This window comes from Thalassophryne amazonica, chromosome 16 (genome assembly GCF_902500255.1).
Source record: "Thalassophryne amazonica chromosome 16, fThaAma1.1, whole genome shotgun sequence".
Classification (NCBI taxonomy): domain Eukaryota; kingdom Metazoa; phylum Chordata; class Actinopteri; order Batrachoidiformes; family Batrachoididae; genus Thalassophryne; species Thalassophryne amazonica.
Window position 1 is genome coordinate 63,930,456 of NC_047118.1, and position 27,907 is coordinate 63,958,362.

Genomic DNA, 27,907 nt, shown 5'->3' on the forward strand with positions numbered 1-27,907 from the left:
TTACTGGATTATCGGAACTGTGCCCACCACTGAGTTTATGTAACGGAGGCCAGCAGGTGTCGCTGTGCATAGGTAGTTAGTAAGCCTCACTCTCAACAGCGCAAAGAATTCTCTGGTCACAAGGCCAGAGCTCTGGGTTTTAGCCCTTCTGTTAGAGAGTCCGACTTCCATGCCAGAGATCGTGAGTTCGCGTTCCGAGGGGAGTGACTGGGCGGAGTCATAACAACACAACGCAGAGTGTAGCCGCTACATTTATACCATTATGAAAAACTGCAAGTTCTGTTCATAGGCTGCCATTTAGCATTTTTCATTGTTTTTTGTTGTTGCTGTTTTTTAATAAAGCAGATTATTGTCAACAAGTAAACCAAAGAATGCATAAAAAATTTTATCCCAAAATATGATAATTTTTTAGTCAGAAATTTGTCACTTTTTATTGAAAATAACTAGATTTACATAAGTTTAATTAACTATAAATTGTTAAGTTACTAAAACTTTAACAATTAAATTTTTGAAAATTATTTTATTTAAGTTGGCAAACTCAAATGGTTTAAGGCAATCAGTTTCCTCAAATGGTTTGAGTTCAACTAACTTATTGAGTTTTACAGTGCAGAGGTATGTAGAAACAAGGCGTGAAAGTAAGGGGTCAAGACAAATTTCTGCGACTTCTAAGCAGCTTCTGGTTCACTGCATTTGTGGTACTCTACATTACACCCTGCTATGGGCTTTAAATACACTTTCACCAAAAAAGGAAAACGTATACAGTAAAACCGTCATCGTATAAACTGGATATTCGCACTCACTGGACAAAAGCAAAAGACCCAATGTTTTTGTATGGTTTTCCATATAATAAACACCTTATACAATGGATTTTGTATAACAGATTTTTGCTCACATGGGACAAAATGTCCCAACCCATTGTAATGTATTTACATTAAAAACCCCTCACATGTACTGGACAGAGCAGTCTGGACGTGCCCAGTAACAGAGGTACGAAATGAGGTTCAGCACTGACACGCGCCGATTCAAGGAAAGTAGGCAGGGCGTAATTCAAAGCTGGTGACTATTAACAAAATGTTGCTTGTTGCCTGACCTGTAATATGGTGTTAAGTTTCACACAGATATCCCTGGGTGTGATGAACCAAACTACTTTAGATCAGAGCCCTCTGCATCGCTGCAAACCTCTGCACCTGCTAAATTGGAGACCACAGAGGACTGTGATTTGTCACTTTTACGTTTTCACTCTTTCCTCTCCTGTCCTATATTAATAGTTTAAAATATTACATTTTGATCATAGATCAAATATGTTTGGCAGAAAAGTCTGCAAATATGACCAACTTTTTAACAAGGAGTCAGAAAAAGACACTCAAATGACCCACAATTCATGGAGAAAATTGTGCATACCGTGTCATTTGGATTGGAGGTCGATAATTGTTTTATACGTATAACGGATTTTGTCCATTTTATACATATACCGGTTTTGATTGCAACAGACAACATTCGCTGGTCTACCGAAATCCAATGAATGCAAGTTTTACTGTATATATAAAAAGAGGCAATAGCTGTTGTTACTGCATTTTGAAAAGTAGATTTTCAGGGATGCTCCCCCCCCGCCACCAAAATCACCTGGAAGAAACGCAGCTCTTTCTCTAGGCTCCAGAAAAACGGATGTTTGAGAACGCACTCAGCTGAAGGCCTCTTACACGGCTCCATGCTCAGCATCTGGTCCACTAAATCTCTGGCTACAATGTCCCCTGAAAGAATAAACACAAGCAAACCTTTTAGAACATTTGTTATTAAATTACACGGCCTTCCCTAGGTGTTCCAAACTGTGACACCTACTATCCACACCACCCCATTTTAGGGCCCTGTCCCACTGGTGTTTAGGAGGATTTGCGCATGAAATGAGGAGACAAAAGCTGAGCATCCGCAACAAAGGTGGGCGGAAATGACAAATGTCCCGGGGTGGATCAGCGAATACATGAGGAAGAAAAGCGGATATAACAGGGAACAGAAGTGAAGGCGACCGCGGAGGCGCCCCCATGAGGGGCACAGCGGCGGTGATGCACTCGCTTCATCCGTGCCCACTCTGTCTGCATGCGCGACATACCATTTGCGACCGTGATGTGGCCGTGCTGGGCACGCGTCATATCCGTTTTGCACGCTGTCCCGGTCCGCCGCCAAGCCGCGCCAACCCATCGGTTGCGGATATCAGCGGATGACTGGGGATATGCGGCGCGTTGGTTGTGTATGTCCTGCGTATGTCTTCAGTATGTGTTCAGGCAGTGATGCAGATCTCATCCGCAGCAGGATTTTTGAGCCGCTCAAAAATCCTGGCTGCGGACATGTGTGCCTCTGTGGATGATCATGGACGTGTTCGGATGGCGGCCGACTCATACAGGAATGTTACACGGTTATTGCGGTTGTTTGGCGGATGTGGGTCACTTTTGTGCGCATTCCATCCGCAAATCCTCCTAAACGCCAGTGGGACAGGGCCCTTAATGATCAGCATTAAACCGGCACATTACTAACAATAGTTCATGTTATTCCTCACCGTGTTTGTCAGTTTGCAGATAGTCCAGACTGTACGCCCCGAGCAGGATGTTTGCTTGTCTCTGCAGAGATTTGCCAAAGGGGTGACTGCCCTGCGACACCACGTAATAAAATACGCAACCAGCCGAGAAGATATCCACCGCACATGTCTGCAGAGAAACACATGCACACGTTGATAGATAACACCAAAATTTAACAGCTTCAATAAAACAATTAGAAGTGAAGAAATAAAAAGATAAGAATTAAAACAAAAATGGCATAAAATTTTGTAAAACATTTTGACTCTGTCCATGATGATGTCATCATGCAGCCACAGTGTAAAATACAGTGGTGGGCAATTAGTTTTCCCACTGAGCCACGTGAGTAACAGAAAATACTGTGGCGGGCCGGACCAAGAAACTGAACTCAATTCTGCTCATATTCATTTTATCTCTTTATAAAAAGCAGTCAATTGTATTGTTTTAAAAAGTTGTGATTATGATTAAGCAATGAAAAACAGGCTTAGTAAACACACCAACATTATATAATTAATTCTATCAAAATTCCCAAAAACAATAGAAAACAAACCATTTCTCAAAGATCAGCATTCAATCAGCTTCATACAAAATGCTATTACATTCTGCTTTTAGTCTAACCACTTAATTTGCCATTCTTACATTTCACTTTATTATTATTCAGTGAGCGATTTTGTCTCTGTTGGGCGGGCCTGAATAAGTACACTGACATCACAACACACTCTGATGTATATATAATACAACAGAAAATATCCATTTCAGTTCTGGGGTCATTTTAATTGTTTTAACTTGCATTCACTTCAAAAGTTCAACGTTTTTGCTTGTCAGATTTGGAGAACGATCAGTTGTAATGCATTCTGATCCGTCCAATTTCAGGCCGAGTTTGCATTTACACTGGGCTGTGTCACACTCGCACACATCATAGCTCTTGTCCAGAGCCAACGGGAAAAGTTTGAAATTGTCCGCTCTGTTTTGCAGCTGAAGTTCTCATTCCCCATGATGAGCTCGATCTTTTTCATTACGTTTTGGCGGGAGGGGGGCACGTTCTTGAATGCTTTTTCCCCAGAGACTTACTGTTTTTTTGTGATTTTTGTAGGATATTAGAAAGATGGTCTTGGCCACTGCATCCCTGGATGTGCAGAGCTTCACATGTCCAGGCAAGCTCATCAGCAATCAGGTTTTTGTATTTACTTGCACATTTAGTCTCATAATGGCAAATCAAATTGTATTCTTTAAACACAGCAATCTGTTCTCCACTAACTAAACACACAGTTTTACTTTTGACTTCAGTAAATAAATGCGCAGTAGTCCAAGTTTTATTAAAAAAAAAATACAAATTCTGCATAATTCTTTCTTATATCAGCATGATCTGATTTTGGGGGGGCTAACAGCTAATGCATTGCTCATAAACAGCAGGGATTTAAAGCAAAAATAAATAAATAAACAAAAAATCTTCTGACTAAATTTATTTTACCACCTAATCGTAAGCTTTTCACACTACCTTTTTCAAGAAACCCTCTTGCGATCATGTCCTTGAATAGTAAACTGAAACAGTAAAGTTGTACACACGCACAATATACCTAAACTGAGAATGAAAGACGCCTTCAAAAAACAACACAGTTGTATTTCATGGATGATGTGTAAACGTATTCATGTTTAATTTCTAATTTCTAAATGATTTCACACAGACCAGTCAGAGATGGCCAAAGGGCCGGATGTGCCCTGAGGGCCGTACACTGACCAGGTCTGGTCAAATATGTCAGTGAAGCTGGAGGAAGATGAGTGCCATCAGCCAGTTGGCACTCATCTGCCCCTTAGTGCATAACTTTGAAATTTTATAACATCAAGCAAATATGTGAAAAACATTTTCTAAATGGGTGTCCTTTACATTAGCTTGTGAGCTGAAGATTAAATATTGCAGCAGTCAGAGGAGAAGTTCATTCTGACATGGGACCCTGCAGCACTGGGACTCTGGCTGGCTGTAAATAATTGTGATTTACTGTGTTATCTGTTAAAATTACGCAGCGGTTCCTATGCTTTGTGGGTGTGTGTTGCATGAAATAGGTTATCTCTTGGGGTCATGTGTGAAAGAGGCTCCAAGTTACTGTCCCTAAAAAAAAAAAAAACAACATTATGTGCACTGAAGTCTTCTCACAAGCATCACTACAATGTTTTATACCTTCCAATTTTTATCTCTGATAGAGCTTTTTCTTATATGAGATCTAAATTCCTGTAGACAGTTATTAGGGAAGCCGACAAAACTTTTCGGTGTAAGATCCTCTGATATCTTTAGTGGGCCATAGGGATGGGTATTGATGAGATTTGATCGTTATCAATGCCATTATCGATTCCACTTATCGATCCAATTCCTTATCAATTTCCTTATCGATACCTCTTGTGAATTTTCTGTGTATTAAAAGTAGGCTTTACAGGTTTTCTATGTCAACAGTGTGCAACATTCACTATCTTTTTTATTTTTTTACCACCGTTGTCGTGCGTTACCTGTGCTGCTCCGCAGCCTGTCTAGTGGATTTTTATTTTATTTTTTACCACTGTTGTCGTGCGTTACCTGTGCTGCTCCACAGCCTGTCTCAGTGGATTTTTATTTTATTTTTACCACCGTGTCGTGCGTTACCTGTGCTGCTCCACAGCCTGTCTAGTGGATTTTTATTTTTATTTTTTACCACCGTTGTCGTGCGTTACCTGTGCGCTCCACAGCCTGTCTAGTGGATTTTTATTTATTTTTTGCCACCGTTGTCGTGCGTTCCTGTGCTGCTCCACAGCCTGTTCTAGTGGATTTTTTATTTATTTTTTGCCGCCATTGTCGTGCGTTACCTGTGCTGCTCCACAGCCTGTCTAGTGGATTTTTATTTTATTTTTTTGCCGCCAATTGTCGTGCGTTACCTGTGCTGCTCCACAGCCTGTCTAGTGGATTTTTTATTTTATTTTTGCACCGTTGTCGTGCGTTCGCTGTTGCCGTGCGTTACTTGTGCTGCTTCATGGCCTGTCTGGTGCCTTAACTAAAGCACTCCTTCTGCTGAATCACCTCTAAATTATTTACACATTATTCACTTTGCGTGTTTTTTAGGAATCCACTAGGTTGCGTAGCTACTAGCTTTTAGCCGATTTAGCATGGCGGCTTCTCCTGTCTCTCCCGCACTTTTCTGCTCTGGTTGTGAAATGTTTAGTTGTTCCTCGGCTTCCTTTAGCAGTAACGGTACTTGTAATAAGTGCAGCTTATTCGTAGCTTGGAGGCCAGGCTGGGCGAATTGGAGACTCGGCTCCGCACCGTGGAAAATTCTACCAGCTAGCCAGGCCCTGTAGTCGGTGCGGACCAAGGTGGCTTAGCCACCGTTAGTTCCCTCCTGGCAGATCCCGGGCAGTCGGGAAAGCAGGCTGACTGGGTGACTGTGAGGAGGAAGCGTAGCCCTAAACAGAAGCCCCGTGTACACCGTCAACCCCTTCACATTTCTAACCGTTTTTCCCCACTCGACGACACACTCGCCGAGGATCAAACTCTGGTTATTGGCGACTCTGTTTTGAGAAATGTGAAGTTAGCGACACCAGCAACCATTGTCAATTGTCTTCCGGGGGCCAGAGCAGGCGACATTGAAGGAAATTTGAAATTGCTGGCTAAGGCTAAGCGTAAATTGGTAAGATTGTAATTCACGTCGCAGTAATGACACTCGGTTACGCTAATCGGAGGTCACTAAAATTAACATTAAATCGGTGTGTAACTTTGCAAAACAATGTCGGACTCTGTTGTTTTCTCTGGGCCCCTCCCCAATCGGACCGGGAGTGACATGTTTAGCCGCATGTTCTCCTTGAATTGCTGGCTGTCTGAGTGGTGTCCAAAAAATGAGGTGGGCTTCATTGATAATTGGCAAAGCCTTCTGGGGAAAAACCTGGTCTTGTTAGGAGAGACGGCATCCATCCCACTTTAGATGGAGCAGCTCTCATTTCTAGAAATCTGGCCATTTTCTTGGATCCTCCAAACTGTGACTGTCTAGCGTTGGGACCAGGAGGCAGAGCTGTGGTCTTATACACCTTTCTGCAGCTTCTCTCCCCCTGCCATCCCCTCAGTACCCCATCCCCGTAGAGACGGGTGCCTGCTTCCAGACCACCAATAACCAGCAAAAATCTATTTAAGCAAAAAAATTCAAAAAGAAAAAATAATATAGCACCTTCAACTGCACCACAGACTAAACAGTTAAATGTGGTCTATTAAACATTAGGTCTCTCTCTTCTAAGTCCCTGTTGGTAAATGATATAATAATTGATCACGTATTGATTTATTCTGCCTAACAGAAACCTGGTTACAGCAGGATGAATATGTTAGTTTAAATGAGTCAACACCCCCGATGTCACACTACTGTCAGAATGCTCGTAGCACGGGCCGGGGGCGGAGGATTAGCAGCAATCTTCCATTCCAAGCTTATTAATTAATCAAAAACCTAGACAGAGCTTTAATTCATTTGAAAGCTTGTCTCTTAGTCTTTTCCATCCAAATTGGAAGTCCCAAAAACCAGTTTTATTTGTTATTAGCTATCGTCCACCTGGTCGTTACTGTGAGTTCTCTGTGAATTTTCAGACCTTCTTTCTGACTTAGTGCTTAGCTCAGATAAGATACTTATAGTGGGCGATTTAACATCCACACAGATGCTGAGGAATGACAGCCTCAACACTGCATTTAATCTATTATTAGACTCTATTGGCTTGGCTCAAAAAGTAATGAGTCCACCCACCACTTTAATCATATCTTAGATCTTGTTTTGACTTATGGTATGGAATAGAAGACTACAGTATTCCCTGAAAACCTCCCTTCTGTCTGATCATTTTTAATAACATTTACATTTAACCCTGATGGACTACCCTGCAGTGGGGAATAAGTTTCATTACACTAGAAGTCTTTCAGAAAGCGCTGTAACTAGGTTTACGGATATGATTCCTTCTTTATGTTCTCTATTGTCATATACCAAACACAGAGCAGAGTAGCTACCTAAACTCTGTAAGAGAGTTAGAGTATCTCCGTCAATAGTTTTACATCCTCATTGAAGACAACTTTGGATGCTGTAGCTCCTCTGAAAAAGAGAGCTTTAAATCAGAAGTGTCTGACTCCGTGGTATAACTCACAAACTCGTAGCTTAAAGCAGATAACCCGTAAGTTGGAGAGGAAATGGCGTCTCACTAATTTAGAAGATCTTCACTTAGCCTGGAAAAAGAGTTGTTGCTCTAATAAAAAAGCCCTCCGTAAAGCTAGGACATCTTTCTACTCATCACTAATTGAAGAAAATAAGAACAACCTCAGGTTTCTTTTCAGCACTGTAGCCAGGCTGACAAAGAGTCAGAGCTCTATTGAGCTGAGTATTCCATTAACTTTAACTAGTAATGACTTCATGACTTTCTTTGCTAACAAAATTTTGACTATTAGAGAAAAAATTACTCATAACCATCCCAAAGATGTATCGTATCTTTGGCTGCTTTCAGTGATGCCGGTATTTGGTTAGACTCTTTCCTCTCCGATTGTTCTGTCTGAGTTATTTTCATTAGTACTTCATCCAAACCATCAACATGTTTATTAGACCCCATTCCTGCCAGGCTGCTTAAGGAAGTCCTACCATTATTTAATGCTTCAATCTTAAATATGATCAACTTATCTTTGTTAGTTGGCTATGTACCACAGGCTTTTAAGGTGGCAGTAAATAAACCATTACTTAAAAAGCCATCACTTGACCCAGCTATTTTAGCTAATTATAGGCCAATCTCCAACCTTCCTTTTCTCTCAAAAGATTCTTGAGAGGGTAGTTGTAAACAGCTAACTGATCACCTGCAGAGGAATGGTCTATTTGAAGAGGTTCAGTCAGGTTTTAGAATTCATCATAGTACAGAAACAGCATTAGTGAAGGTTACAAATGATCTTCTTATGGCTTCGGACAGTGGACTTATCTCTGTGCTTGTTCTGTTGGACCTCAGTGCTGCTTTTGATACTGTTGACCATAAAATTTTATTACAGAGATTAGAGCATGTCATAGGTATTAAAGGCACTGCGCTGCGGTGGTTTGAATCATATTTGTCTAATAGATTACAGTTTGTTCATGTAAATGGGAATCTTCTTCACAGACTAAAGTTAATTATGGAGTTCCACAAGGTTCTGTGCTAGGACCAATTTTATTCACTTATACATGCTTCCCTTAGGCAGTATTATTAGACGGTATTGCTTAAATTTTCATTGTTACGCAGATGATACCCAGCTTTATCTATCCATGAAGCCAGAGGACACACACCAATTAGCTAAACTGCAGGATTGTCTTACAGACATAAAGACATGGATGACCTCTAATTTCCTGCTTTTAACTCAGATAAAACTGAAGTTATTGTACTTGGCCCCACAAATCTTAGAAGCATGGTGTCTAACCAGATCTTTACTCTGGATGGCATTTCCCTGACCTCTAGTAATACTGTGAGAAATCTTGGAGTCATTTTTGATCAGGATATGTCATTCAAAGCGCATATTAAACAAATATGTAGGACTGCCTTTTTGCATTTACCGCAATATCTCTAAAATCAGAAAGGTCTTGTCTCAGAGTGATGCTGAAAAAACTAATTCATGCATTTATTCCTCTAGGCTGGACTATTGTAATTCTTTATTATCAGGTTGTCCTAAAAGTTCCCTAAAAAGCCTTCAGTTAATTCAAAATGCTGCAGCTGGAGTACTGACGGGGACTAGCAGGAGAGAGCATATCTCACCCGTGTTGGCCTCTCTTCATTGGCTTCCTGTTAATTCTAGAATAGAATTTAAAATTCTTCTTCTTACTTATAAGGTTTTGAATAATCAGGTCCCATCTTATCTTAGGGACCTCGTAGTACCATATCACCCTAATAGAGCGCTTCGCTCTCAGACTGCAGGCTTACTTGTAGTTCCTAGGGTTTGTAAGAGTAGAATGGGAGGCAGAGCCTTCAGCTTTCAGGCTCCTCTCCTGTGGAACCAGCTCCCAATTCAGATCAGGGAGACAGATACCCTCTCTACTTTTAAGATTAGGCTTAAAACTTTCCTTTTCGCTAAGGCTTATAGTTAGGGCTGGATCGGGTGACCCTGGACTATCCCTTGGTTATGCTGCTTTAGACGTAGACTGTGGGGGGGTTCCCATGATGCACTGTTTCTTTCTCTTTTTGCTCTGTATGCATCACTCCGCATTTAATCATTAGTGATCGATCTCTGCCCCCTCCACAGCATGTCTTTTTCCTGGTTCTTTCCCTCAGCCCCAACCAGTCCCAGCAGAAGACTGCCCCTCCCTGAGCCTGGTTCTGTCTGGAGGTTTCTTCCTGTTAAGAGGGAGTTTTTCCTTTCCACTGTTTGCCAAGTGCTTGCTCACAGGGGGTCGTTTGACCGTTGGGGTTTTTCATATTATTGTATGGCCTTGCCTTACAATATAAAGCGCCTTGGGGCAACTGTTTGTTGTGATTTGGCGCTATATAAAAAAAAAGTTGATTGATTGAGTTGATTGATCATGTACATATCATGTAGGCCATTACACAAGCATATTTTATATTTCCCTTCTTACAGTGTATATTTCTTTTTATTACATTATTACATTTTTATTACATTGCTTGTTATATTCTGTTGTTCTTACCAGCATGCTTATTTTATGTTATTTCATTTTTTCCCTCCACTTATATTTAGATATTTTATACTTAGTTATTTATATATATATATTTGGGCATCCAGTGTGGGCAGCAAAGTAAGAATTTCATTGCACAGGGAAACATGTTTCTTTACTGTGCATATGACAATAAAAGCTTTAAATCTTGAGTCTTAAAGTAAATAAATATGAAATTGGTCACTGGATCCTTGATCTCTGGACTTAAATAAAATCTACATGGTACATCCTTGATCTCTGGATATAAATAGAAATAAACAAAATCTGTGGTTTTTGTCAAAAGCATTTCTTTTCAGACATTAATGGCACAGATGTAACTCCATAGCTCCGAGCTGAGCTCTTACAGCCGGCTGCGCTGCACATGAGCATCAATGCAATTCATTAAAAACAGAGGATCATTTTGGCAGCAAAAAAAACATTTTGGTCAATTGTAGTTTATTGCTCGTATTACCGCATTTGGAAAGAGGTGTCATTTCATTTAAAATGCTGATTCGCTTTGAAGTTATTAATTCCGACTGGACTCTAACTTGACTCAGCAGAGAGCGGCGCAGTGGTTGGAGCTGTGTGAATGGAACGAAGGACAATTCTCGTTTCTTGCCCGCAACAAGACTAGTGTCCCAGTTAGTGACTTAATACACACAAAAGTGACTCACGATTGACATATTTAAATGGCTTTGAGAGGGGTTAAGAAGCAGACTTGCTGCTTCTGAAAAGCTGCGAAGCAAAGAACCACCAAAACAGCGGGTCAGAAGACTGCTTCGTTACTTCAAGCTTCAAAGCGGAGCCGTTACAGAAGTGGTTGATTACAGACCCGCTGCAGGGTCTGTAATCAACATAGAGAAATGATCATTTTCCTGACAAACACCCTCAAAAACAACGGCCGCTCTGAAGGACCGATAAGGGAATCGTTAACTGAAGCAAAAAGGCTATTGATGTCAGTGAATCGAATCATTTCTTAACGATTCTCGAAAAGAACCAGTTCTCAATACCCAACCCTAGAGGGCCACGACTTAATTGCCAATGATCTCATCTGATATTTAGGATTTTACAGTCTGTATCTGTGAAGGCCCTTTCTTAAAACTAAACTAAAAAAATAAATAAAAAAAAAAAAAAAAAAAAAAAAAAAAACCTCACCGGGTTGTCTTTGCAGTCCTCACTGAGGACCTCGGGGGCGATCCAGCCCTCAGTGCCTGGCACACCAGACCTTCTACTGAAACTGTTGCGGCCCACTCCTAGCTTCTTACACAAGCCAAAGTCAGAGATCATGGCCTGCACCCGACCATGAGCATTGGGCATGGACACCAAGATGTTGTGGGGTTTTAGATCTCTGTGGACTGGAGACCAAGCAGGAGGGTAAGAAGAAAAACAAGCCAAGATGATTTACTTCAACTGCACACATAATGGCAATAACATTGAATAAAGAATAATGAGAATGGACTGTTTTAAGTAACAGATACCTATGTTCAGTGAGTGCAGATGGGCCAGCCCTGACATGGCCTGCTGAAGGAGCATTACAGGCTCTAATCCATGACGGTCAAAATCCTTCCTCTCCACATACTGAAGACAGACATGACAACTCAGACTCTGCTTATTCAAGTACAATAACTGTTGTATACTAGCTTCCAGGTTGTTTACACCCCCACCAGATAGGCAAAAATAGGACAGTAGCTTTGCCGTTAGGTAACCATTAAACCAGTAATTACCTCCTGAAGAGTTGCGGCACACAGCTCGATGGCGATGTATTGGAACTGACGGTCCCTCTCAGTGCAGAAGTAACGTATGACATTTGGGTGTTCATCTGACTCCCTCAACAGCTGAACTTCTCTGTCTGCAAAGCTGAAGCATTCTGGGAGAATTCGCTTCACAGCCACTCGGCGGTTGTCAAACTGACCCCTTACAGCAGCAGAAATAAAAGTGCTTGGATGTTACATCTTACATACAGCGTGACTACTTCATTACCCATTACATGAAAATCATCAGCCTTACCTGTACACAATGGTGCCCTCAGCACCGTGACCTAAAACCTCTTTGGGATGGAACATTATGTTTCCCACTCTGACAACAGCAGATTCTTCATCTGATATGAGAAATTAATTCACATCAGCATGATATACTATCAATATCACTGCATTTCAGACATTTGTGGTGACTTATAATACAAGCTAGTTTACTAAATGAATTACTGTAATGGGTTGGAAAAGGTAACCGTGGTAATGCTGTTGATTTAGTAGCTCATGTATCATCCAAGAAGCAATGCAAGTTTTTTTTGTTTGTTTTTTTTACCTCTGTCTTCGTGCTCATTGGTAGAGCTCACCAACTCAGACAACGACAGGTTGGAGTGGTTGGAGGCACGTGGGGTGACATTAGGACTGCTGTGGTCTGAGCAATCAAGACGATTTCGGGCAACTTCTAAGTAGTCACTCTCTTGGGCCAAGCCCAGGCTCACGTCTGTAGATGGGAAGGGCTGCTGCCTCTGGAGGAGCTCCAACTTCTCCTCCATCTGCCTCTGGAACTCCTGGTGCTGCAATAGTTGCTGCTTGCGCACACTCTATAGTAGGAAACAACAAAACCTCTAAATCTTCCAAAAACATACAAACCTGGTGTCACTTCAACACACCACTAGGTGGTGATGTTGACTTGCCTTAGGGTAAATAATTACAAAGGCCACCCAGCCAGCCAGGAGGAAGGTGGAGAAAATAATGGTAGCCATGTCTTTCAGCATAGAGTCCACAGGAGCCTCTGGACGCAAAGGGCGACCACCAACCCCAGGTTCCTGGATCGATGTTCCAGGCACAGGAGAAGGGGCACTATCATCCATACCGCCACTGTCATTCACCTTCTGTAATAAGGAGGCAAAGCAGTGAGCAATGTGATCTATGAAAGAGTATTTTATGGCTCAGATAATGAGACAGACCTCCTCTACTTTCTTATCAGTCGTAGGAGGGATGACGTTGCCGTGATTACGAGGAAAACAGTCAGGGAACTTCTCCAAGATTTTGGTGTGAGCTTCAGGTGGGGTCTCATGATGACCTGAAAATGAACTCAGGCATAATTAAAAGAACAAACAAACACGACAACAGGCAAACCTATGATCATCTTGGTGGGCATGATTAGACATGACAACAGACGGGCAATTAATGTTTATCCATGAAGTAAAATTGAAATTACAGGACAAATATGTTTATTGTATTTTCAGCAAAAATATGAAGAAGCATCAGTGAACATACAAATTCAGTATCTCAGAAAATTAGAATATTGTGAAAAGTTTCAATATTGAAGACACCTGGTGGCTCACTCTAATCAGCTAATTAACTCAAAACACCTGCAAAGGCCTTTAACTGGTCTCAGTCTAGTTCTGTAGGCTACAGAATCATGGGGAAGACTGCTGTCTTGATGTCTTGCATGGGCTAAAGACAAAAAGGACTGGACTGCTGCTGAGTGGTCCAAAGTTATGTTCCCTCCACGTTGCTTGAGGTCCAGTGTAAAGTTTCCACAGTCAGTGATGGTTTGGGGTGCCATGTCATCTGCTGGTGTTGGCCCACTGTGTTTTTTGAGGTCCAAGGTCCACACAACCGCCTACCAGGAAGTTGTAGAGCACTTCATGCTTCCTGCTGCTGACCAACTTCATGGAGATGCAGATTTAATTTTCTAACAGGACTTGGCACCTGCACACAGTGCTAAAGCTACCAGTACCTGGTTTAAGGACCACTGTATCCCTGTTCTTAACTGGCCAGCAAACTTGCCTGACCTTAACCCCATAGAAAATCTCTGGGGTATTGTGAAGAGGAAGATGCCACACGCCAGACCCAACAATGCAGAAGAGCTGAAGGCCACTATCAGAGCAACCTGGGCTCTCATACCACCTGAGCAGTGCCACAGACGACTCCATTCCACACCGCATTGCTGCAGGAATTCAGGCCAAAGGAGCCCCAACTACGTATTGAGTGCTGTACATGCTCATACTTTTCAGTTGGCCAACATTTCTAAAAATTCTTTTTTGTATTGGTCTTAATTAATATTCTAATTTTCTGAGATACTGAATTTGGGGTTTTCATTAGTTGTCAGTTATAATCATCAAAATTAAATGAAATAAACTTTTGAAATATATCAGTCTGTGTGTAATTAATAAATATATAAGTTTCACTTTTTGAATGGAATTACTGAAATAAAATCAGCTTTTTCATGATATTCTAATTATATGACCAGCAGTTGTTGGCGATATAGACTTAAACTCATAGAACAATAAAAGAACATAAACTACAGTGAGAACTTTATCATTCTTGACACAACTACCTATACCTGTGCAACCAAAAGCTCACGTTTCAAATTTTGGAGAATTTAGTATGAAATGATGAGGAAACATTAACTTTGTCAAACTTATACAGTAGTCCATCCTCAAGCACAGGGTAGTGTCCACACGATACAACAAGACATAGTGTGCAATGATGTCACAAGCATCACGTGGTTTTGTGTCCAAAGTGGCCAACTCTGTGTATATACAGCGTGGCCGATACTGGATCGTTGGTGGACAGCCAAGCTAATTTGTCCGATATAGCTAAAGCACGCTATCCTGAACGTCAGAAGAGGTAGTTATAGAAAATACAGAAAATCAACATGGATCCCTACAATATTTCCCTCGAGAAGTTCACCAGTTTTATCGATTTATCGATTTGCGAAGCCAGATGTGCGATATCCATATGTCATTTTCAACTACTTTATCAACACACATCACCCTACACAGGAGAAGCCCTGCAGCCATATAAACGTTTGCATGCCTACAGCTTCTTCGCAGCTGGATGGGTGCAGAATGTGGTCATCAGTCGGGTTACTGTTGATGACATCTCTGTAATATAAGCCCGAGTAGTAAAACTCGCCTGTATAAACTCACACGCACTGGTTAAAAGTCCCAGTGTTTTTAATATGGTTTTCCATGTAATAAACACCTTATATAACAGATTTTTATAACGGATATTCACTCACATCGGGACAAAACGTCCTGTCCAACTGCAATGCATTTCCATTAAAAACCCCTCGTATGTACCGGACAGAGCAGTCTGGACGTGCGCAGTAACAGAGGTACGAAATGAAATTCAGCACTGACACTCGCCAATTCAAGGAAAGCGGATACTGTATTTCCTTTATTAAAAGCCCAGATGTTTATTTTTTTTTTTCAAACTCTGCTCAGACCTGGGACCCACAGTCTGCATCGAACATCGCAAAAGGGCGTGATTTACTTTATGGTTTCACTCCTTCCTCTTCACGACATGTTTAAATAGCTTTTGCAGTACGCATACTGATTATATTTCGATTATGGATCAACTACATTTGGCAGAAAAGTCCACAATATGACCAACTTCACAACAAGTGGTTAAGTAGTCAAAAACTACAAAGTCAAATGACCCCGCAGTTCATGGGAGGAAATTGTACACTTTACCTCATTGAGGGCCAAATGAATCCAGAAATTGCATAAAGCTTCGGGACTCTGGCGAGGACAGCCGCATCTCCTTCTCCTCTCCTCTCCTTCTGTGTGTTTCTGTGCCCACCCCCACCCCCCTCCCCGCCCCTGCTCATGCAACTCCCTTCCCCCTTTGGGGGCAGTGCTGCTTTAGCTGCGGCAGCTCCCCGTTTCCCCCCAAAGCTTGGCTGCGCGGCCACGTGCTGCTGCGGCTCCCCACACTCACATTTCCTCAATTCGGATGACAGACTGTTTCAAAGTTTAGCATACATAAACAATCAAATGTACATGCGGTTGTTTTAATTCTGATGTGTGCCATTATTACGTTCAACTAGTAATAATTGTGGATTAATTGCTGTATTTTTGTCTGAGGTAACTAGGTGTGAAACGAATTGCTCTTTTAGGGATCAATAAAGTTGTCTGAATCTGAATCTAAAGATGTGACGGAGAACTTTACAACTGTCACATTTCCCACGCTCTTATATCAGGCCGGAAAACGATTTTAAAAAGTATCACGGAGCCCTTCTTTTGACGCCTCCTGTAATCATATGCACAGCAATGAAACACCATGTTGGTATAATTTGTCACAAATAAAACAAAAGAGCACATTTGCCGTTCATGCAATGCGGAAGTTGCCATCCAGTATGGCTGTGTGACCACATATCACGTGATCCATGGCGTCACCTGCACACTATCTATTCCAGCAGCAGTCTATCAACTTGTAGACTTCATGATGCAATAACAAGTCTATCAAATGTTCCTGGAAATTATGACATTATTCTATTTTGGAAATGACTTTGTAAGCCTTAACATATGAAAGTTTAGACTAGTTTAGACTTTTTTTTGTGTGTGTACCTATGATAAGCAGGTAGTTCCTCATGAAATTGATGTGATGCCGCTCGCGGAGCACTGCGTTAAACTTTACATTAGTGCTCGGTGTGATGAAGCACCCATTGTCCTCTTCAGTCTCCTGGCTGTCAGGACCCTCTAACATGGGGAAGGTGCTGCCACGAGGCTGCAAATGTACACAAACATCTACACTTGGATCAAACTCGAATGAAGGGCACAATACTCTCAGTGTATGATTGCATAAGCAAAACAACCAAATACACTCTGGGAAAAGTAAACATGTATTTCAAAGAGATGAACCAGTGGGGCAAAGTGACCAGAGATGGGGCAAGATAAAACCACTGGAACAGAATGAAGGCACACAGGCTCACATGCTTAACTTCAAAGCATTGGGAAATGAAAAATCTCAGTTTTTAGAAAACATGACAAATATTTGTCAAGAACAATGTACGGGTGATTCTTTAACTACGGGCACTATTGGCCTTGTAAATGTAATTTCCACCACACCATTGCCTTACAATATAAAGCGCCTTGGGGCAACTGTTTGTTGTGATTTGGCGCTATATACATGTGCTCTGATGTCACTGTTTATCTCCATAGAAACTACCCAAACAATCTTTCATACAAACTGTTTAAAGGGACATTACAGTGTTGTGGTGGAAATTACGGCAATAGTATGGGACAACTACATTTTGTTTAAAAAAAAATCACAACAGTTGTATGACATTGACTACCCCAATTATGTTTTGATTATTTTACTGATATTTTATTCAGAGATATTTTAAAACATTAAAAAAAACATTTCTTTACCATTCATTTTTATCATTGAAGATCTGGGTGTGGGACAAGCATAAAATGGCAATATTTGCATATAATGATGCTGAAAAAAGGTGAAAAAGTCATCATAGACTACTAAAACAAAGTTCTTAACACACTTTCATTGTAAAGATAACTATAAGATAAAGATAACTAAGTGTGAAATTTCCCCTTTTTTCTGTTTTTCATACAATATGATCAAAGGACATAAGTGTCCATAGTCTAAGAATCACCCGTACACAGAAATTAATTTTTAGAAAATTCTTTAAATCTTTAGTGAGAGAGAGAGCAAGAGAGACCCATGTGACCTAATCTGAGCTCTAGGATGGGGTGGGAATGAAAGATGGTCTACCATGGGGATTGCAACAAAATGTGACACTGTGTAGTTTCAGGAAGTGGTAGAATGAAATCTCTCTGACATTCTGTCGCTGGTCTACGAATCCATAGATCCTAGAGGGATAAAATAATAATTCCTTTCTCAGCCACTCTTTCCTAGAGTGCCTTGATTAGAGAGAGTGGCGACATGAGGAATCGAAAAAAAATCGGTCACGTGACTCATGGTGCCTTCTTGGGTTCAAAGTAACGTTAGCTGTTAATGTGTCTGCATGTAAATCCAGCTATTATTTATTTGCTGAAAATGAGGGTTGTTGAGCATTTGGATTCACAGTCACAGCAAGGGCTTCAAGATGTACAGATTCCCATCAGATCCGAACAGAAGAAAAATTTGGGAAAATAAAGTCAGCTGTGTGGGATGGAAGCAGACTTCATCATCAAAGCTTTGAGAGGTAAATTTATTGTTCAGTCCCATGTACAGTAAAACTCACCTAAACTGTTGTCGTATAAACCAGATATTTGCAGTCACCGGATAAAACAGTCCCTAAGTTTTTATATTTTCCATGTAATAAACATCGTATAGGGCAGCACGGTGGCTTAGTGGTTAGCACTGTTGCCTCACAATGAGAAGGTCATGGGTTCAATTCCCGCCTGTGGCCTTTCTGTGTGGAGTGCATGTTCTCCCTCCGGGTACTCCGATTTCCTCCGATATCCAAAGACAGTGTTGTGTGGGCCGCCAGAAGAGGAGGTACTGCTGGCCCACCACCAGAGGGCGCCCTGTCTGGAGTGCGGGCTCCAGGCACCAGAGGGCGCAGCCGCCTCACAGGAGCAGCCAGGGTGACAGCTGTCACGCATCACCTGCAACAGCTGTTACCAATCATCTGATCGGCAGGGGTACATCAGCAGGACGACGTCTCCACCTCTTTGCCGAGATATCGTTCTACCTGGAAGGTAACGTACTCAGCTGACTGTTTGACAGTGATCTTTTGTGACTTTTGTGCGACTCCTTTTCCAACGAGAGGTGGAGGTAGTTTTCCTGCCGTGCGGATTGCTGGGTGCAAACGCGCCCACATTTAATTGTTTTTTGTTCCTTGCCAGCAGTACCAGGTCCGACACGCGGAGGCAGTGGCCACCTGGGAGTTCGGGACTTGGCGGCTCCAGTATTCCCGGGGTCTGGTGGCGGAGGAAATCGTGTGGTTCCGGTTCTGCTTTGGACAGACGTCTCCTATCTTCGAGCCTGCCCACACGACACCTTTTGTGATTTGGCTTTTGTCTATTGTTGTAATCTGTTGTATTTGTTGTGCCCATTCACAACAGTAAAGTGTTGTTATTTGACCTCCTCCATTGTCCGTTCATTTGCGCCCCCTGTTGTGGGTCCGTGTACCTACACTTTCCCAACAGGATATCTCGGCCAACGTCATGGACCCCGAGGGGCGTCAACCGGCTGTTGAACGGCCAATGGAAGAGCAGGGCGCACAGGCGTCTGCAGGAGGAATGGTCGGTGAGTTGCAGCGAATCCTCACCGCTTTTACGGCTCGGCTGGATCTGATGACCGAGCAGAACGTCCTCCTTAACCGCAGGGTGGAGGCGCTCGCCGCGCAGGTGGAGGTGCGCCCTCAGGGTGCTGCTGCGGCTCCCCCTCCTGTCGATCCTGTGCGCAACAGTGACGTTCCACAGGTCGTTCAACGACCCCTCCCACCTTCCCCTGAAGCATACATAAGCCCTCCAGAGCCGTACGGGGGTTGTGTGGAGACATGCGCGGACTTTCTTATGCAGTGTTCGCTCGTCTTCGCACAACGTCCCGTCATGTACGCGACTGATGCTAGTAAGATAGCTTATGTGATTAATTTGCTTCGCGGCAAGGCACGCGCTTAGGCTACAGCGCTCTGGGAGCAAAATTCACGGCTCCTTCTGACATATGATGGGTTTGTGAGGGAGTTCAGAACAGTGTTCGATCACCCAAATAGAGGAGAGACCGCTTCAGCTGTGCTGCTGTCAATGAGACAGGGGCGCCGGAGCGCAGCTGCTTATGCAGTCGACTTCCGCATCGCGGCCGCGAGGTCCGGCTGGAATAACACTGCCCTCCGCGCCGCCTTCGTAAACGGACTGTCATTGGTCCTGAAGGAGCTCCTGGTGGCCAAGGACGAACCGCGGGATTTAGACGGGCTTATTGATCTCGTTATACGATTAGACAATCGGTTAGAAGAACGCCGTCGGGAACGAGACGAAGGGCGTGGCCGGGCACGCGCCGTCCCTCTCCCTTCCGGTTCCGACTGAGTTCCGCCCTCCCCACGCCCTCTACGCTCCGTGTGGTGACGGCTCCCCCTGTTGACGAAGCTATGGACACGAGCAGGGCCACATTTAGGGCACCAGATAGACAGAGGAGGCTGGCCCACGGAGCGTGCTTTGTTTGTGGCTCAATAGAGCATCAAGTAAGGGACTGCCCCGAGCGGTTAAAACACCAACGCCCGCCCCTAGACACTGGGTTAGGGGTGGGCCAAAACATTCATGTAGGACACACCCATATTGCCACACGACTCCCAGTGACAATCCTTTATGAGGATTTAACCCTGAAGGCCCCAGCACTGGTGGACACGGGCTCTGAAGGGAATCTGTTAGACAGCAGATGGGCCAGGGAGGTAGGGCTCCCTCTGGTGGCGCTTACCTCGCCTGTGCAGGTGCGGGCACTAGATGGCTCCCTACTCCCTCTAATCACACATAAGACACCACCAGTAACTCTGGTGGTGTCAGGAAATCACCGGGAGGAGATCGAGTTTTTTGTGACTCCTGCCACCTCCCGCATGATTCTAGGGTTCCCCTGGATGTTAAAACACAATCCCCGGATCGACTGGCCGTCCGGGGTAGTGGTTCAGTGGAGCGAGACCTGCCATCAGGTATGTTTAGGTTCCTCGGTTCCTCCCGGTTCCCAGGCTAAGGAGGAGGTCAGAGTGCCGCCCAATCTGGGGACGGTGCCGGTGGAGTACCATGACCTTGTGGATGTGTTCAGTAAGGATCTGGCGCTCACCCTTCCCCCCCACCGTCCGTATGATTGTGCCATTGATTTGGTTCCAGGCGTTGAGTTTCCGTCCAGCAGGCTGTACAACCTCTCACGACCGGAGCGTGAATCAATGGAGACCTACATCCGGGACTCTTTAGCCGCCGGGTTGATCCGGAATTCCACCTCCCCGATGGGTGCAGGTTTCTTTTTTGTGGGTAAAAAAGACGGCGGACTTCGTCCATGCATTGATTATAGGGGACTGAACGAAATCACGGTTCGTAATCGATACCCGTTGCCCTTGTTGGATTCAGTGTTCACGCCCCTGCATGGAGCCCAAATATTCACGAAGCTAGATCTTAGAAATGCGTATCACCTGGTTCGGATCCGGAAGGGAGACGAGTGGAAGACGGCATTTAACACCCCCTTAGGTCACTTTGAGTACCTGGTCATGCCGTTCGGCCTCACAAACGCCCCCGCGACGTTCCAAGCATTGGTTAATGATGTCTTGCGGGATTTCCTGCACCGATTCGTCTTCGTATATCTAGACGATATACTCATCTTTTCTCCGGATCCTGAGACTCATGTCCGGCATGTACGTCAGGTCCTGCAGCGGTTGTTGGAGAACCGGCTGTTTGTGAAGGGCGAGAAGTGCGAGTTTCACCGCACTTCTTTGTCCTTCCTGGGGTTTATCATCTCCCCGAACTCCGTCGCTCCTGATCCGGCCAAGGTTGCGGCAGTGAGAGACTGGCCCCAACCCACTAGCCATAAGAAGCTGCAACAGTTCCTCGGCTTTGCAAATTTCTACAGGAGGTTCATTAAGGGCTACAGTCAGGTAGTTAGCCCCCTGACAGCCCTGACCTCACCAAAAGTCCCCTTCACCTGGTCGGATCGTTGCGATGCCGCGTTCAAGGAGTTGAAACGACGCTTCTCGTCTGCACCCGTTCTGGTGCAGCCCGATCCTAGTCGCCAGTTAGTGGTTGAAGTGGACGCCTCGGACTCAGGGATAGGAGCTGTCGTTTCCCAGAGCGGGAAGACCGATAAGGTCCTTCACCCGTGTGCCTATTTTTCCCGCAGGTTGACCCCGGCCGAACGGAACTATGACGTCGGCAATCAAGAACTCCTTGCGGTGAAAGAGGCTCTTGAAGAGTGGAGACATCTGTTGGAGGGAACGTCCGTGCCATTCACGGTTTTCACTGACCACCGGAACCTGGAGTATATCAGGACGGCCAAGCGGCTGAACCCCAGGCAAGCCCGCTGGTCACTGTTCTTCGGCCGTTTTGACTTCCGGATCACCTACCGTCCCGGGACCAAAAACCAGAGATCGGATGCCTTGTCCCGGGTACATGAAGATGAAGTCAAAGCGGAGTTGTCGGATCCACCGGAACCCATCATCCCGGAGTCCACTATCGTGGCCACCCTCACCTGGGACGTAGAGAGAACCGTCCGGGAGGCCCTGGCACGAAGCCCGGACCCCGGAACTGGGCCGAAGAACAAACTATACGTCCCACCAGAAGCTAGGGCTGCAGTCCTGGACTTCTGTCACGGCTCCAAGCTCTCCTGTCATCCAGGGGTGCGAAGAACCGTGGCAGTTGTCCGGCAGCGCTTCTGGTGGGCGTCCCTAGAGGCCGACGTCCGGGATTATATCCAGGCCTGCACCACCTGCGCCAGGGGCAAGGCTGACCATCGCAGGGCATCAGGACTACTCCAGCCGCTGCCTGTGCCTCATCACCCCTGGTCCCACATCGGCCTGGATTTTGTCACGGGCCTCCCGCCGTCCCAGGGTAACACCACCATCCTCACGATAGTGGACCGATTCTCCAAGGCGGCCCACTTCGTGGCCCTCCCGAAGCTCCCAACAGCCCAGGAGACAGCGGACCTCCTGGTCCACCACGTCGTCCGGCTGCATGGGATTCCAACAGACATCGTCTCCGATCGCGGTCCCCAGTTCTCCTCGCAAGTCTGGAGGAGCTTCTGCCGGGAACTGGGGGCCACGGTGAGTCTCTCATCCGGGTACCACCCTCAGACCAACGGGCAAGCAGAACGGGTAAACCAGGAGGTGGAACAGGCCTTGCGCTGCGTGACTGCCGCGCACCCGGCGGCCTGGAGTACCCATTTGGCCTGGATCGAGTATGCCCATAACAGCCAGGTGTCTTCAGCCACCGGCCTCTCCCCTTTTGAGGTGTGTCTGGGGTATCAGCCCCCGTTGTTTCTGGTGGTTGAGGGAGAGGTCGGTGTGCCCTCGGTCCAGGCCCACCTACGGACGTGCCGTCGGGTGTGGCGTGCCGCCCGTTCTGCTTTGCTAAAGGCCCGGACGAGGGCAAAAGCCCATGCAGACCGTCGGCGGACCCCGGCCCCTGCGTATCGGCCAGGGCAGGAGGTGTGGTTATCCACAAAGGACATTCCCCTCAAAGTGGACTCCCCCAAGTTACAGGACCGTTACATCGGCCCTTTCAAAATCCGTAAGGTCATCAGTCCAGCCGCAGTGAGGCTTCAGCTTCCGACCTCACTGCGGATCCATCCTGTGTTTCATGTGTCCCGAATCAAACCACATCACACCTCACCCCTCTGTACTCCGGGTCCGGCGCCGCCTCCTGCCCGGATCATCGATAGCGAGCCGGCTTGGACAGTACGCCGGCTCTTGGATGTCCGTAGGATGGGCCGGGGCTTCCAGTATTTGGTGGACTGGGAGGGATACGGTCCCGAAGAACGCTCCTGGGTGAAGAGGAGCTTCATCCTGGACCCGGCCCTCCTGGCCGATTTCTACCGCCGCCACCCGGACAAGCCTGGTCGGGCGCCAGGAGGCACCCGTTGAGGGGGGGGTCCTGTTGTGTGGGCCGCCAGAAGAGGAGGTACTGCTGGCCCACCACCAGAGGGTGCCCTGTCTGGAGTGCGGGCTCCAGGCACCAGAGGGCGCAGGTGCCTCACAGGAGCAGCCAGGGTGACAGCTGTCACGCATCACCTGCAACAGCTGTTACCAATCATCTGATCGGCAGGGGTACATCAGCAGGACGACGTCTCCACCTCTTTGCCGAGATATCGTTCTACCTGGAAGGTAACGTACTCAGCTGACTGTTTGACAGTGATCTTTTGTGACTTTTGTGCGACTCCTTTTCCAACGAGAGGTGGAGGTAGTTTTCCTGCCGTGCGGATTTCTGGGTGCAAACGCGCCCACATTTAATTGTTTTTTGTTCCTCGCCAGCAGTACCAGGTCCGACACGCAGAGGCAGTGGCCACCTGGGAGTTCGGGACTTGGCGGCTCCAGTATTCCCGGGGTCTGGTGGCGGAGGAAATCGTGTGGTTCCGGTTCTGCTTTGGACAGACGTCTCCTATCTTCAAGCCTGCCCACACGACACCTTTTGTGATTTGGCTTTTGTCTATTGTTGTAATCTGTTGTATTTGTTGTGCCCATTCACAACAGTAAAGTGTTGTTATTTGACCTCCTCCATTGTCCGTTCATTTGCGCCCCCTGTTGTGGGTCCGTGTACCTACACTTTCCCAACAGACAGGCGGGTTAGGTGGATTGGAATCGTTAAATTGTCCGTAGGTGAGCGAGTGGGTGTGAATGTGTTTGATTGTCTGTTTGTGGCCCTGTGACAGGTGTACCACGCCTCGCGCTCTATGACTGCTGGGATAGGCTCCAGCCCCCCACGACCCTTGATTGGACTAAGTGCTTGAAGATGAGTGTGTGTGTGTGTAAACATCGTATATAACTGATTTTGTACAGTGGATTTTTCGCTCACATCTGATAAAATTCCCGTCCGATCACAATGTATTTCCATTTAACCCCTCGCATGTGGGACCAGAGGCATTTACGTGATTAAAAGTCCGACCGTTTATTTTTTTCACACTGTGCTCAAAGTTGGAGCCACAGCCTGACGTGCACCTGTTAAATCCTCAAACACAACAAAAGGCTGTGATTTGACACTTTTCTGCTTTCAATCCTTCTTCTCTCATCACATTTTAATAGTTTTCGCAGATAACATTTTGATAATGGATCAAATACATTTGGTAGAAAAAAAAAATTCAGAGGAAATTTTTCCCCAGTCATTAATGAGGCGTACATCCCGAGGCAGGATTCCTGTAGATGTTCGGTGCCTCCGATCACAATGTATTTTCATTAAAAACCCTGAGCAGTCTGGACGTGCAGAGGTACACATTAAAGTTCAGCTGTAACACTCGCCGATTTGTGGAAAGTAGGAGAGGAGTCATTTCTGTGATTAAAAGTCCGACCGTTTAGTTTTTCAAACCGTGTTCAGACTGGGACCTGAAGTCTGACATGCATCTCTTAAATCAGACACAAAAGGCTATGATTTGACACTTTTCTGCTTTTAATCCTTCATATTATCCATCATATTATATAGCACGCACGCTGATAAATGGATCAGATAAGTCTGCACATTTACAGCAGGAAGTTGGTAAAAGAGAAAAATATACAGCTTACCTTTGATATGGAGGTGATGATTGTAGAAAGAAAAGCTTTTCGAGGGTCACATTAGTCCATAATAAAGCATAATTCAGAGACGGAGATCTTTAAAACTGTCACGCACGTCATTGTATGACATGGAGTTACAGAGAAGCAGCTGCACAAATCAGGCTTTAAATTAATTAAATAAAATCATTAATTGTAAATTTGATAGCTTAACTATTTTTATATGTATTTTGATAGCACCTGTACCTGGATGTGTTGCTGTATGTGCTTAAATTATTTTTAAAAATGTTGAAAACAATAAAGGTCCATTCAGTAGTTCAGCGCACTTGAACTCAAAATGGAGCCATGTTCTGAGTTGACGCCACTCTCCATTCAAGGCACTCTACTCTTCCCTGCCCCTCCCCCCTGCACCCCCACCGAACAGAAAAAAAAACATCTGTTGGAGGCTTTTAACACACCTAACAAACAGTATGTGGATTATAGTCTGACTACCTTCTTGATCCCAGAAGCATTTTTAGCCTCTAAATGTGTTTTTTGGACATCTCTGGGAAGCAGCTGCCACCTGGTATCTTAAAAAAGTTCAACAACTATGTAATGAGTACAGCTGTCTCTTTATAAACATAAGGACAGGCAACAGTTTGACAGGGTAGGTCTCATTTGCACAAAATGTACACATGCAGAAATCTCACATGAAACGTTCATCTGCAGCCAGACTGAAGCTGCCTTGACACTTGCACAAATTTAATCTGCGCACTGGTACGCAATCTGCCGTGCAGGAGAGTAAACTCGTTGTAAACTGTGCACGGCTTTGTGCAAGTGCGCAAAGAAGTTTTGAAATGTTCAAAATCTCTGTCATGCATTAATTATGTGAACTTCACACAAACATTGTGCAAACAATTAAAAAACACTGAGTGTCAGTGCTAGGCATCGTGTCAGTGCACCGCATCACAGCGCAGCTCATCTGAATGATTATAACGAGATGTTAAATCTATCATAAACATAATTTTACAGATACTCATAAGAAGTTATGAAAATAGAACTGTTTACCAAGCCATTACAATATAAGCATTACAAATAATGACCTTTTAGACTATTCCAAATGCGTTCTCCACCTCACAAAGCCCACGAGAGGGAGGGAAAGAGAAAAAAGCTGCAGCTGAAACGGTCCTCTGTAATTCCGGAAGCAATTAGAGGTGATTTCATCAGCCAAACTCAGAGAAAATGATTAATCTGCTATGAAATAATTCATTTATATACGCAGTGTCCAGCCGCACAAAGTGTGGCATCCAGCTGGGAACACAGCAGGTGGCAGATATTCATCCAGGATGTCACAACGGCATCACAACAGATGTCTTGATGCCATGATGGCATGTCACAACGAAATTGCGCGACAGTGTGGGGATTAAATGTGTCAAAGCACCTTAAGAATGTAAACGGGACAGAAAAACGCAGAGCACAGAGGGTGCGTTGTGTCATTCTCTGCACAGGATGCCCTTAAGCCACTAAGTCAATACATCAAAAATAGTTACTAGTGGCTATATCCTCCTAAGTATCTGGTAGGTAGTCAGGAGGATACTAATGTGTAAAATGCTATGTAGGTACAGGTAATATAGTGATGTAAAGGATGGTTTGACAGTTGAATGGACAGATGTGAAACAGAAACATGAAACTTCACTCACCACCACTGTGACTCCATCATGCACCAGGGAGGGTGAGGCATAGAGACTAGTGGAGTATCTACCCACATACAACGTGGCCCTGAAAGAGAAAAAGCACATTTGCTTCCTCACTTATGTGAAATACAGCGGGTAGAAACTTGTGTGACTCACATGCAACCAGCACACTCACTCACTCACAGTTCAAAGACTCTATGACATAAAATGTGACATAGTACTTGCAATCAAAGTTCTCAATAACACAGAAATTGTCAAAATAATCCAAAAAGAGTATTTTCTAGTAATCATTTAAAACTGGTGACACATCTGGGAGAAACTGAATCATGGACGGCTATGGATGGTTATTGATACAACTGGACTGTAAATTGTCTTCCACAGAATGATATGCCCAAAGGGGGTCTGCCCCATTTTCAGAAGGCCCAGTTGTCAGAAAATGTGTCTTTTGGGGATTCCATACATGTGTATGTTTTCAGAGACTTTATTTTTGACACTGAACTTTGTGCAACAATTTACAGTAATAATGTTATACAAAAGGTGTTAGAGGATATATTTTGTTGGCTAATGCAGCTGTTTTTCATGGTTTGTTTGTCGATTTATGTGCAGTTCCTCTGCTTGCAGTGTTGAGCTAAGTACATGTTCATATGCATGCTATTCATTTGGGCTGGTGTTTATTTTTTATTTTTGAATTAATTTTAAATAAAGCTGAAGACATTTTCTACTTTTCACGGTTATTGTTCAGAGGTTTTTCTACTGAAATCCAACTGATTTTCTAACTACCAGGCCTCCTGATGAATGGCACTTCTGACAACTATAGTGCCTGGAAAAAACTTTGACGTAGGGTCCACGCGCATAACAACGACAACAACGATGACCACAGATGGATCATTCATTATATAGACTCACATTGTATTGCATGTGAGTCAATAAACTACAATATTATAGTTTTATACATGAAATAAAGTGACAGAATATCAGTAACAAATTCAATTGAGTTCTCATTAAGCAAAATTTTTTAAATAATAGTCACCAAGTCGTCAAACTCGAAAAATCCCTTTTGTCTATTCCACCTAGACCCCATATAAACAAAGCATATAAATATAAAATGATACTGCAGTATAAAACCAGAACT

General features: G+C 44.4%; 1 protein-coding gene across 2 annotated transcripts in view; it reads right to left on the reverse strand.

Annotated features, from left to right (window-relative positions):
• Positions 1-27,907, reverse strand: part of LOC117527672 (serine/threonine-protein kinase/endoribonuclease IRE1-like) — an 81,949-nt gene that overhangs the window by 7,534 nt on the left and 46,508 nt on the right. For both annotated transcript variants that reach the window (XM_034190117.1, XM_034190116.1), the window contains exons 9-19: positions 26,782-26,860; positions 16,533-16,692; positions 13,137-13,252; positions 12,864-13,061; positions 12,506-12,770; positions 12,209-12,299; positions 11,926-12,115; positions 11,680-11,779; positions 11,357-11,556; positions 2,552-2,699; positions 1,624-1,751 (exon numbers count right to left, since the gene is read on the reverse strand). In XM_034190117.1, coding sequence (XP_034046008.1) covers positions 1,624-1,751; positions 2,552-2,699; positions 11,357-11,556; positions 11,680-11,779; positions 11,926-12,115; positions 12,209-12,299; positions 12,506-12,770; positions 12,864-13,061; positions 13,137-13,252; positions 16,533-16,692; positions 26,782-26,860 — 1,675 coding nt within the window. The remainder of the gene's footprint in view (positions 1-1,623; positions 1,752-2,551; positions 2,700-11,356; positions 11,557-11,679; positions 11,780-11,925; positions 12,116-12,208; positions 12,300-12,505; positions 12,771-12,863; positions 13,062-13,136; positions 13,253-16,532; positions 16,693-26,781; positions 26,861-27,907) is intronic.